The sequence below is a fragment of the Thunnus thynnus genome, chromosome 11 (genome assembly GCF_963924715.1).
Source record: "Thunnus thynnus chromosome 11, fThuThy2.1, whole genome shotgun sequence".
NCBI lineage: Eukaryota > Metazoa > Chordata > Actinopteri > Scombriformes > Scombridae > Thunnus > Thunnus thynnus.
In genome coordinates this window covers 8,339,422-8,352,398 of record NC_089527.1, presented here as the reverse complement: position 1 = coordinate 8,352,398, position 12,977 = coordinate 8,339,422, and the positions used below count along the sequence as shown (strand labels likewise).

At 39.8% G+C, this 12,977-nt stretch overlaps 1 protein-coding gene and 1 long non-coding RNA gene across 12 annotated transcripts in view; one reads left to right on the top strand and one right to left on the bottom strand.

The window, feature by feature from the left end:
- The window catches only part of LOC137192401 (uncharacterized), an 83,340-nt gene extending 80,923 nt beyond the window's left edge, over window positions 1–2,417 (bottom strand). Inside the window, exon 1 of one of the 2 annotated variants that reach the window (XR_010930568.1) lies at window positions 2,326–2,417. This is a non-coding gene — a long non-coding RNA (uncharacterized lncRNA). The remainder of the gene's footprint in view (window positions 1–2,325) is intronic. The other variant, XR_010930569.1, reaches the window with a different exon arrangement.
- The window catches only part of pcbp3 (poly(rC) binding protein 3), a 74,885-nt gene that overhangs the window by 50,000 nt on the left and 11,908 nt on the right, over window positions 1–12,977 (top strand). For 9 of the 10 annotated variants that reach the window (XM_067603056.1, XM_067603053.1, XM_067603055.1 and 6 more), the window contains 6 exons: window positions 5,846–6,014; window positions 8,889–8,912; window positions 9,023–9,055; window positions 9,332–9,448; window positions 10,300–10,431; window positions 12,354–12,482. In XM_067603056.1, the coding sequence (XP_067459157.1) occupies window positions 5,940–6,014; window positions 8,889–8,912; window positions 9,023–9,055; window positions 9,332–9,448; window positions 10,300–10,431; window positions 12,354–12,482 (510 nt within the window). In that variant the 5' untranslated portion in view covers window positions 5,846–5,939. Of the gene's footprint in view, window positions 1–2,346; window positions 2,485–5,845; window positions 6,015–8,888; window positions 8,913–9,022; window positions 9,056–9,331; window positions 9,449–10,299; window positions 10,432–12,353; window positions 12,483–12,977 lie in introns of those variants that run through there. The other variant, XM_067603050.1, reaches the window with a different exon arrangement.

Sequence of the window (12,977 nt, the reverse complement as noted above, 5' to 3'; positions counted from 1 at the left end):
GCCCTTCAAGCTAATGCTAGGTGGCAGAGGAACAATGCAAAGGGCCGTCAGCTTGTGACTGTAATTTAGGTTGAGGTCTCAACCAGGCCGACGGATTGGAGATGACAGGTTTGCAGCCCGCTTTTGGGGCAAATGGGAGAGTCTGGCAGGATAGCAGCAACTGCCTGCAGACAACAATACTACAACAAAAGGCTCCTCAGCATGTGTGTCTGTGGATTAATTCAACCCTCCCTTTCTGCTCTCCCAACAACTAATTTCCCCAAATGCATCAAGGCTGTTTGTGGCTGAGAGACCATTTTGAAAATGAAGAGAAGTGCTCTTCTACAAAAGGAAGGTGCTAATAGGCCACACTAGCTAGCTAGATGATGTTTAACCCAAACAAAAGGATGACACTTCGTTCTCAAGGTTATCATCTCAAAGATGTTCCTGGCAAGGAAATGCACTTAATTGGTCCTCTGCTATATTTAGAAGCACAACATACTCTGGTGATTTGAACTACAGGAGGTGGAAAAGCCAAGTGCTTACTGAAATACTTTGTGTCATTGCAAATGTCATTTTCTGCCAAAACTATCAACCTCTGCCACGAAGAGTATATTTTTAAGTATTGATGCTATTATATCTGATATCTTAAGCTCATCTCCTTCAGGGAGGTAAGAAATAGTCAAAACATTATCTAATGTGTTACATCTTAGCAATTTCTAAAGAAGAGAGTACTTTGTTCCAAAACTGTTTCAGTTGAGAACAATTTGACAAATTTGAGGTAAAAACAAAAACAACTGAAAACACTAGTCTAGCACAGTGAGCAAGTGTAAATGCCCAACCGGTCAAGGCAGATGGCCGCTCACCTAGAGTCCGGTTCTGCTTGAGGTTTCTTTGTTGCTGTTGCCAAGTGCTCACTCATGGGGGAATTGTTGGGTCTCTGTGGCTCTATAACTTTTGTTATGATTTGGCGCTATATAAATAAAACTGAATTGAAATATTACAACAGTCTTATTTTTCCACTAGTGGACAGATCAATATGACAGACATTGCATTGATAAGATTGACTGTCATCCAGATGACGGCTTTGTGACTGTTAAGCGCGTAATTTAGACTAAATTCTGCGCAGTACGTAACGCTCCTTTCATATTTGCGATTATGTGCAGCGTTTTAGCAGAGTGCAAAGGGGCAGCTGCTGAATCCACAGCAAACAAACAAAGGATCAGAAACAGACTGGTCTGTATAGAGCCAATACAACCTATTTTGTGTTTTTGATGGTGCATATTTTATGACACCATTGTGCATTTGCAGACAGCAAAAGAGTGACATTTCTTACAGTGTAGGATTTAAAAAAAAAAATCTAATAAAAACTGCAACAAAACAAAGTTATTTCAGTTTCAAATGTTGTCATTTTACAAAGTCAACAGTACTGTTGCACAGTAACAGTTTAATAACAACCATGCAATATTCATTCATAATAGCATTGCCTACTTTACAGTTTGACCACAGATATACTTGTCAGGTGGGGAAGCAGGAGTGGACCCAAACGCAAAGGCCAGAATGCAGATTAGATGAAAAAATCTCCTTTAATCATGGATGGTAATGAAAAGGCAAACAGAGCTGAACAGAACAAGACGAAACAAACAAAACGATCCAACCAGGACTGAACAGAAAACCAGAACTTAAAAAGAAACTGAACTAACGAGGAGATGAGGTGCAGGTGGAGAGATGGGTGGAGAACATACAGGGAGCTGATTGGCTGAGGAAACACAGGGAGCAGGGCAGGGCTGACGAGGCTAACACAGGGCAGGTGTGGGGAAAACAGAGCAGGGCAGGGCTAACGAGTCCAAATGCAGGGCAGGTGTGGAGGAGTACATGAACACACAAGGGAAACAGAACAAAAACCCAGAAAACAAACTCAACGTCACCTACACTAACCCATCCAAGACTAACCACGAACACAAACCCAAGTACACAACCCAACAAACTAATAATGCAGTCCTCTAAACCCACCACCCAAATCATAAACAAAACCATATGACCAGAAGGATTGACAACCGGAGTGCAAACCTGGAGACCCCAAAAAACACACAAAGTCCAGGCAGGGTGTGACAATACTTGCTTTTAACTACTCTACACTAACAGTTATTGATGCTAGCGTTATACAAGAGGTAGTCACATCATATGCAACTTTAGCATCATGACAAACAGGGCACCTTATTGTACATCTAAGCAATAACCTCCATCAAGTCCATCAACTAAGCTAATTGAAGGCAAGGCGGGACATTTAAATTATCAATAAAGCTACTATAGCTAGCAAGAGACACACAGAGTTGTTTTACTTACTCTATTAAGATGAAGGTCGTCCTCTGTCCCCTCATGGCGAATTGTTTAATATCCCTGTTAGTTAATTTCCCACTGGACTTGCTGCTGCATAGTTTCTGAAGTCTTTTTTTTTTTTTTTTTTCAGCAGAAGTCAGATGTCCACCTTCAATTATAGTTACGGTAACTCACTGCAGACTTGTTAGCTCACTTTCATTGTTGTATCCTTTGACTGGCGTTTCCAACTTGCTGTGTTGGCCTCATTTCACATTTTCAGTTTCTTCAAATTATTCCCAGTTTCAAGGTAGAATGACGGCAGCTAATAAATGTCGTTGACATTCACGTCTGTTACATGGTTAATGTGATTAGTGTTACAGCTGAGTGTGACGTTTACGTCATCTTGTAATCCAGAGAGGCGCTGTTTCACTGATATGATGAAATGTCTCTTTTTTGCAAGGTAGCTTTTTTTTTTTTTTTGCTGTTGTTCAGACAGTTCAAAGATCCCCTCCAGGCATATTTTAAGATGTTTATAAAATATGCTGTGTCTGATTTGTTTGTGTGTCCTTAAAATTACATCTATTCCTTCTCCCTTAATAACATTCCAGAATCTATAAATATGCAAATATATTTCATTTCAGTTTAACTGCTGGACACAAGATGTCTCCTACTTCACCGTAATGTCAATTCTCAGTGTTTGTTCACTGGAGGCTTCAAGTTTCCACATCACACTTGTGTAAGTTGAATATTGGACCGGGCTTGGCTTCCAAACTATTTGTGATGTCAAAAATCATGCTCACAGGCCCGTCCCTGAAAACAGAATTTTCAATGAACACAGAGAGACTTTTCACTCTCAGCAGATGAATGTGAAAACATCCAAGTGTCAAACTAGGTACATACATCATTCTGCGCAGTGAAGCTCAAACATTCAACTTTACTGCAGGAGCAAGAAAAGCATATTTTTGAGTGGAGAGGGACTTGAAAATTGCTGAACATTTCTATTAAAAAGAAAACTTTTTCATAAGCTCAACATAGCCTGTAGTCTGTAATTTGTGATATAGAGGAAGTGAGTTTTTTTTTTTTTTTTTTTTTTTTTTTTTGGGATGAGCACAAAAACAGCAATAGCCTAAGGTTGTGTCTGGCTGAAAATTAGAATTTGCTTGTGGACATAAACCTGTTGCCAACCAACCGAGCTAAAATGTCAGAAAAACCCAACTTTAGTCAGCAGACTAAGATATTGGTGAGAACACCCCGGGGCTGTTCGATATCTCTAAAAAATAAATGATAAACTTGTGCAGGTAATGATAATGGCAGAAAGTTAACAGGGAGGATGAGGGCAGCAGGTTGCACTGCTGATGACTTGAAATTTACATTTGGATCTGACTCTCTGTGTGAAATGACAATACCCAAAGGGTTAGAGAACAGCAATTGTGAATAGCAGTTTAAGCCACTGGGATTTGAAATATGCTCATTTAATGTCTATATCATGGTGGCATAGGAGATATTTATATACATTTAAGTATATATATCTGTTCTAAGAAAGGTTCAGCAGTGCTACAGTAATGTTAAAATGTCCAGTATTAATATGCTCACCTCATAAATAACAACTATGAATTATGCAACCTTTCTATTGAACTATGGACAACATTTAGCAATTTACAGAGGTCAGTCCTAACTTGGCAACCATGCAGAATATCTTTATTTATTCAGTCGTATGATTTCTCTGTAATATGTACGGTTGACTTAGCAAGATACAAACATATTACTATGAACAGAACAATGAGTCATTTCTTATAAGTTATTCGACACAAAAAAGTAACTTTCACTTTTTGGCATGGCCACCCATGCATACAGACTGCCCTGTTTGCCTTTGCCTTAGCAGCAAAGGCAAAGGGAGCAAAGTAATTTGACTAACTGCAGTGAGGGCACTGGAGGAAAACTTTAATGTCTGACCCATTGAAAAGAGCCTTTTACTGAGGACTCTGCACTTACATTGTGATGCACCTTCAAGTGAGAATTCATTATGATCCTGTAGTTTTATCTCTTGCATGGACTATTTGGGACAAATGATGTGAACAGTTTAGATACTAAAGTTTTTCTCCAATGTACAGTTTTCTTACCACGACCATGTAAGAGGTTGTCAGAGTTGCTCCCTCTTGTGATATAAACTGTGGTTTCCAATTACAAACAAAACAACATGGTCATTTAAAAGAAAAAAATAAATACATTTTGAGACAATAAATAGATAAAAATACTTGGGGGAACTGAATCTAATCCAGATCTTCACTGCACAATTACTGCATGTATCATTCATGAAACAAATATTGTTTTGGGACCTCATAAAAGTATTAATAACCCACTGTGCCCCACTACAGTTTTATTTGTAGCTTGCATTTTTGGCTAAATGATCAGCTGCAGCATGAGTTATGGTGGCCTGTAAGGCCCCTAGAATACAAGTGACAGCAGATTGTTGCAATTAAAGCTCTTGTGGATACTAAATTCCTATATTATACTGTCTGTGTGAATGTTGGCATACACTCAAAAAAGAAAAAAAAAGACATACATTTATCTAAGAACCAGCACTTGAAATCCTTCAAAGCATCATGTGAATAATAACTGTGGGAAAATGACTAACCACTTTGTGTGTCTCACATCTTGAATATGAATGCAGAATGCTTGTGTTTATATTTGTCAGCCTGGGTTTAATACCCGTAGGCTGGTGGTGAGGGGTCTCATAAATTATTCTTGACATGTTTTTTCCACAAAAAAATGTTCACTTACCTTGTTAAAAATCCTTAAAATGACATCTCACCTCATTAAAAAATCTATAATCAATGAATATGCAAAGTTTGTTCATCATTTCTGGATACAAGCACATGCAATTGACTTTTCAGTGTATGTGCACTGGAGGCTTCAAGTTTCTACATCACACTTGTGTATGTTGTATACTTGCCCTCAGTTGGCTCCAAATAGTTGTGATGTCACCAGTAATGCTCATAGGCACACCCATAGATGTATTAAGGAGAACTGGATACCACATTCAAAGATGGGACCCATTCATTCCTGTGAAAGTTGATCATTGGCAAAAGTCTGGCATGTTACTCATGCTCCAGTGTTTTTGGGCCCATAGAGCAGATGCACTGGAGTCCTTCTCCAGCCGAGACGCTTCAGAGCATGCACATTGAGCTGACTGACTTCCAGTTGGATACTCACTCACCTGAATGGGATAAAAATATTGAATCATGTAGCCCTTTTAGACTTTCAAAATTACAAATTTCATATAAGTAATAGGATGGATGTGGGTTATAGGAAATGAGTGTTTGATATTTCTATTGTACTATTTGTGACTTATTGATTGAAAATTTGCAATAATTTTGTATGATCCTTCATAGTAATGTTTTTTTTTTGCCCTTTTGATGCGGGTGTCTTGACACATGTGAATGTAATTAGATGATTGTGATGTCACTGGTCATTTTACTATATATATTCCTCATTTCCTTCTTATCAGTATCAAATGTCTGTGTGTGTGTGACGTTTGGTTTGGCAGGTGACTGGCTGGCTGGAATACCACCCTACTCCTTCTCCCTTTGAGGACATCCCGTTCCAGGACTGTGATTTGGTCTCACCCCCCCCCCCCCAGCATGGAGCCCACCAAAGTCCAGTCAGAGGGTGGTCTCAATGTCACCCTTACCATCCGTCTCCTCATGCACGGAAAAGTAAGAAGGCACACACTATAATATTGGCTTTGGCGAAGGATAAAAAGTAAGAGGCATGTGGGGAATTTATTTTCTTCATTGCAGGGACCTTTAAGTCATTAATGACCTTGTATAACATCTTCTGTGCCTCTGGAGGAGAGGTGTCATGTCTGAAAAAAATTACCCTGATGATGTCATCAGCTTAGACTTGGACCAACTGATTTATAACAGAAAGATAAAGCCATGAGCTAGGAGTAGGTGTTTGAAAGATGTCTGCATTTACCAGGTATGGAGGGTCTAATGAAAATATATTATTGATTGCATTATAAGAAATGTAGGGCCTAGCATTTTTGGGGGTTTGACCTGTAGTAGGGACTCAGTATATCATACTTCACCGCTGCTGCATCAGTGTTGACCATTCCCTTTAAATCTGTCGTTTGTGCCCTTTGTGGAAGTACAATAATAAATCACGGGAGTGCTCCATAGTCATATCGGTGTAAATTCATCTTGCTTTAAGTGACAGTTACAAATTCACATCGGAGAAAACTAAAAATCCTACCAGCTGTATGTCCAAATGGTAAATGGCTGCATTTATATAGCACTTTGATCCAAAGCACTTCACAATTTGCTTCTCATCCACCCATTCACACACACACTCTCACAGTGTGTCTGCCATGCATGGTGCTGGTCTGACCATCGGGAGCAATTTAAGGTTTAGTGTCTTGACCAAGGACACCTCCACATGTGGACTGGAGGAGGTGGGGATTGAACCACAAACCCCGTGATTAGTACATGACCCATTTTATCTCCTGAGCCACAGACGCCCATATATGTTGCACCCTAACCTGGCATCCAGGTTTCACTCTGAAAGATCAACTTGGAAAATGAGAAAATTGCCTCCATGGCCTCAGCTTATCTCCTCGGTGGGATGCTGCTCCTCCTGTCCGGGATCACCATGGTAGCGGGTTCTGTACGACCTGCAACATCCACCTGGGAATTAAACATGACACCTTTGGTGTTAAGGGCTAATATGCTGAGGTATTGCTTTTAGCTATTTAAGCCCTTATATAATGGCATTGTTACTGAGGTGGGAGAAGTGGCAATGTTAGCTGCTCCACAGACTACGGTTTGTCTGTGGAAATACTTTTCCGTGGTTATTAGGTGCTGGCAGTTGTCTTTACCCTTCCTATGCCACGCTCCAGGTCTCCTCTCTAACTTGACCTCACTATATTACTGTATGTGACAGACTGAGCTTCTATAGTCAGCATGGCTGCTAGGCCCTTACAAGTAGAGACTCCACTTCCAGACCAAAAGGAAGTCTTCTGCTCCATGTTGTGTGGATGTCGACTCTGCTCAGTATGTCCTTGCTGGTCCTTAGTGTTTTTAGATTTCCAAAGGCACGAATAACCAGTAAGTGGGCACCAACATCTTGTCTGGGTTTTTAGACATGAATGTGTTGTGTGCCTCTCCCTCCTCTCTTCTCTCCTTTTTATCTTTTAGAGGTCGTGAAAGGTGGTATGTGTGTATAAGCCTGCTAGTGTGAAATCATCATGCTTTACTTTCCTGTCCCTACTGCAGTGAGGTGCTAAAATGGTGGTTCACAATTTTGCCACAACTAAAAGCTGCAAGCAACTGGCTTCACTTCTTTAAGTCTGTAGAGTTTGGTATAGGGCAAAGTTTATGTTTAATAGAATGAAGGTTATGTAACTCAAGTTTTATTAGAGGATGCATTCTCTGGAAGGTCTTCTGGTGGGTAGGCGAACAGAAAACCCACACTACACATCTCGACTGAGTTGGCCATGTTTATGGCGTGTGTGCCACAAAGACTGGGGCCAACATCTTGCCCTTGTGTTGTGTGCCAAGCAGACTACAGTCCAAGAATTCACCCATTGCATGGCTGCTCATGCAGGAGCTCCATATGGCCTGGTGATAGTTTGAGCCCCAGAGCCTGCCACAAGATGGCACATAACTGTCTTCCACATCAGTGAAAGGGTCTTTCCCCCACAAACTCAGAAGCTATTAGGTTGTGCTGGGAATGCTGTTATCAGCATGGTCTAGTGGGTGCAGGTAGCCCACCAGCACCATCCTTTCACATTTTTTCTGGATGGGGATCAGCCCCAAGGACTGATCTGATTGGGCTATGGACTGCTCCCTTGACTTGTTTTCCCCAGACTCAACCAGATTGTCTGCCAAGGACACTTTCACTCCTCCATAGTTCGGGCATCAGTGCTATCACCTGAAAAAGGTTGTGGCGAACTCATGTGCATCTGAGGGCAGGTTAATTTTTATGTTGTTTTCCTAGTTTTGGGAGTGAGTTTCTCAATGTGTTTAAAGCATCAATGTAGCATTGAAAATGGGAATCTAATTGGATTTACTGAAGCTTAATTGTCAGATGTGATGCCTTATTTTTAAGGGTTGGAATAACTATGTTGTAATTAAGTTGCTGAAGTTGCTTATAAGTAAGTACACATTCATAAAATGGGAAAAGACGAACTGTATCTACTGTGTGACTTCACATAGTGTTTGATAAATATAAATGGATACTTAGGGAGCAACCTGACACTGCACAACAACTGGTCTGCAGCTTTAATATCACAATGGATGTACAGGAACCCTCGCAGTCACTGAGGAGAGGTCAGGGAGTGTGGACGCTTGCAGCCGGCGCTGTCCCTCCAACCTTCACCCACTGAGGAGTGGGCTAAGAGAACGATCACATGCGTGTGGAGAGTGTGGCCCTCATCACCTCCATATAGCTGTGTAACCTATGCTTGCCCATGTTTGCACCGTGTCCAGGAATAAACACCAGCATGCTGTTTTAATACTGTACTCTTCTCATCCAGAATGAAACATTTTAAAAGATCTATTTTTTTTTCTCTTTTTTGTTTTTTATTGCAGGAGGTTGGAAGTATAATTGGAAAGGTATGTTACTTTTAGTAGATCACACATGCTTGTACTCACTGAGAAAATATATACCAAACTGTGTTTTAATTATTGTTAAGAATTTTAATTATAGTTTCACTTTTTTCCAGAAAGGGGAAACAGTGAAAAAGATGCGAGAAGAGGTGGGTCTCAGTATTAAGAAGCACTATTTAAATGATCAAATAACAGAAATAAACACAACACTATTTCCAAGCAAGTCAGTCAAGTCAAAGGGCTTTATATTCAGGAATCAAAAATAAACAACATAAATTGGCTGAACTAAATGACAAATTCATGTCATTTTGTAATGTTGTGTTGTCAGATTTATCAGTGGTGAATACATTATTCAAATATGGTTAAAATCCAACCCTGGATTAAGGTCTCACATCAACCATATACCGTATATGTTATTTTTCCAGAGTGGAGCTCGAATCAATATTTCCGAGGGCAACTGCCCAGAGAGGATTGTCACCATCACAGGACCAACAGACACCATCTTCAAGGCTTTTGCTATGATTGCCTACAAATTTGAGGAGGTATGATAAGATTGTGCGATAGGTGGCAGCAACATTCCTAAATAATGTAAAATATGCACATCATGTACTTTGATAAATAGTCATTCGCCAGTGCAATCCAGTAGAGTTCAGGTGCTTTTATCCTCTTTATGCACAAACAAAGTACCTGTCTGCCTGGGGTTCATTAGTGCCATTTTAATGCTAATGCTAATGCTTTTAATTTAATGCTCTCATTTCATTTTCAACACATCTCAACTATTTCAGTTTGAAAAAGCTGACACAAAACTCTGTATTTTCGCAGACCACAAATGTATTTTTAGAATATTTAAATTCTACACATGTAAACTTAATCTGCATTTGTTGTTGGTAGCAAGTATAAATTGGACATATATTTTCTGATACAGCACACATATACAGCACATAAGGCACTCAATCAATTTATTGTGGAAGATATTTATTTATCTTTCCTGGAATAGGTGAATTTAAATCATCTCCTTTCAGCTTCTTTTTTCTGTGATCCCATCTTTGATGTCACTCATCTAATTGATATATTCAAGCACTGTGACTGGAACTTGTAAGAGGAGACCAACTGCTGTGTCCTCAGTGACCTGCATACAATCTGGCCTACCAGACCAAGGCGCTTGTTATTTACAGACAGACCGACAAAGCTGTGCTCATTCACCAAGCAGAGAAAATGCTGAAAGAATTATTGAAACAAATGTGTTTGTGCATGTTATTTGTACCGACCTTTAAGTTTGTTAACTGATTTATACTGCTAGTCATTACAAACAAACATTAACTTCATGGATTTTTGGGGTCACCTTTAGAAAATATTGCCCCCGCAAAATGAAATATATGCTCTTGTTTTCTAGGACATAATCAATTCCATGAGCAACAGCCCAGCAACCAGCAAGCCTCCAGTCACCTTAAGGCTTGTAGTACCAGCCAGTCAGTGTGGCTCCCTCATAGGAAAAGGAGGCTCCAAAATAAAAGAAATGAGAGAGGTATGGTAATATCCATGTGGCCCCAGGCTCTACTTCTTTTTATAGATAACCCTAAAAATGAGTCAGGCTTTTTCTCAAGAAAATGCAATGCAGTCAGATTGTTTCATTTCTTTCCCTGTTATATTTAATGACTTTGTATTCTCCAGTAATAATGTATATATATAAAAATGGATACATCTGCTAACTTCTTTCATTTTTGGTTGTTTTCGTTTGTTTTCATTTGCTTATACAGTATGTGGGAATTTAATGATGTAATAGCTGTAACTTTCAGTACCCATTTCTAACCTAGCAGCTATGATAACATCAGCATTGCTACTCCAGTTCTATTAGCACAGACAGAGCCCATTCCCCGGGGTGCAGCACATTGTACGTGCTTGTTCAGCAAATCAGGACTCACCAGCACTACACACTATAGGAAACATTACATAAATGCCTGTCCACTTAGTCAGTGACTTGAAGTGTGACAGGTTAGAGGGCCCTGTGTGTGCTCATATAAGTAGGGCTTTAATGTCTAACCTTTGTTCTGTCTCACACCGGCATTGTCCTCTAATAGGGTCTACAAGCATAAGGTCCCCCTTTACTCAGAAAGGTGTTTTGCTTATTGTTTCTTCACTTTGATGTTGGACCTTCACTGGTGTATGTTCAGAGTTTTCACATTCATCTGCTGAAGGAGGAAAGTTTCTCTGTTCTCACCTTAAATCTGAATTTAAGACATGTACCTACAAGCACGATTTGTAACATCACAACTAGTTTGGAAGCCAGTGGTGATCCAGTATGCAACTTACACAAGTGTGATGTAGAAACTTGAAATCTTGGGCACACATACACTGAGAATAGGAGACATCTTCTGTCCAGCATTTAAACTTTTAAAATGAACAATATTGTTCACAATTTGAATCCATAGATTCTGGATTTTTTAATGAGGGAGAAGGAGTATATATCTGTTTAAGAACTTCTAACTAGGTAATGGAACTTTTCTGTGGAAAAACCACATAATATTATTCAAAGCAGAGTATTTTTTATGTTTTTTAAAGGGGGAAAAGTCAGATACTTCTCCCAGTGGTGTGAGGCTTGGAGGGCTGATTGAGCACAACATATGCGTGGGAATGCATAGATAAGATGTTTCACTGATGGTGAAGACAAGGCCCCATGTATAGCCTATTAAAATACACAACATGCCTGAAAAAAGGCTGGGCAACATTTGCTGTCGTTTGATGACCACTACCAACATATTCTGTGGAGGCATTTCACTTCTGCCTTCAGGTTGATGTCATCAGATGAAAGATGGTGGCATCGACCTGAGATGCGAAGCCAGAAGCGGAGGCATGCCACTCTAGTCCCAAAGGCAGCATGTTGTATTCCTAAATTGACTTTCACAAGCAGAATGGCACAGCTGAAACAAGAACATTATACGCAAGAGGGAAAAATCCAAGGCACTCCAATCCTTTAATATTAATACAAACACAGACAACTAAAGGTGATGTATCTCACACATTTACAGGTCTATATCCATATTCTGGTCTATTGGTATATCTTTACACGATTTACAGTTCCACAAACTCCTTATTTATCTTATACTGGCTCTTTATGCAGCTCCTCAGCTCAGCCTCTGTCTGAAACACGTTGTTTTAGCTCCTGTCTCTTTAAGGCCCTCCTCCAATGAGCCCTTGCTGATCTGATGGGTTAGTTTCCGGAAGCTGGCCCTCGGCAAAATGTCAAAACAATGGTAGAATACCAAGGCCATTCATATAGCCTGTGCCAGGAAGGGTTGGTTGGTGAAGGTAGACTCACAGAATAAGTTATTTTTGCCCTGCAGAAGGAACTACCTGTAGACCCCTTTAGAGAGCTACACAGCCTGTGTGAGTTAGAGCTGAATTCTATCAACATTGTCAAATCCCTCAAAATCTCTTGCTATACTCCAGTCCACAGGGGCCCAGGTCCAAGTGGCAGGGGACATGCTGCCCAACTCTACAGAACGTGCAGTGACAATCTCTGGGACCCCAGAAGCCATCATCCAGTGTGTCAAACAAATCTGTGTGGTCATGCTGGAGGTAGAGTATTTCAAGATTTAGCAAACAGTTTAAATATTAGTGATAATGTTATTAAGAATACTAAGTAAGTTTAGTCCTATAGAACTTAAGTAAGACAGTATTAGACAGTTTCAAGGCTAGACATGACAGTGTCTAGCCAGAAATTCTGGGTAGATACTTATGTACCTTTCTATGTTTCTTTAAGTAGTTATAATATTCACCACTTGTAGTAAAACACATAATTTCAGGATGCAATATTTTAATGTGACTCAGTATTTCCAATTAGCTTCAAATAAAGAAAAATACAAAGATACACATTAACCCAGGTCAGAAACACCAAGCTTCCTTAATAAAAGCCCTGAGAGGGCAATTTGTGTCAAGATATGTACTTTCCATTTTGTTGCCCTGAAAGGTGGTAAAAAATTACTCAGAAATTGTGTGCAAAGTGTGTATAAAAAAATAATGAGTAAAGTCATTTTAGTACACTTTAGAGGAAGCAATTTGAAATTACCATTT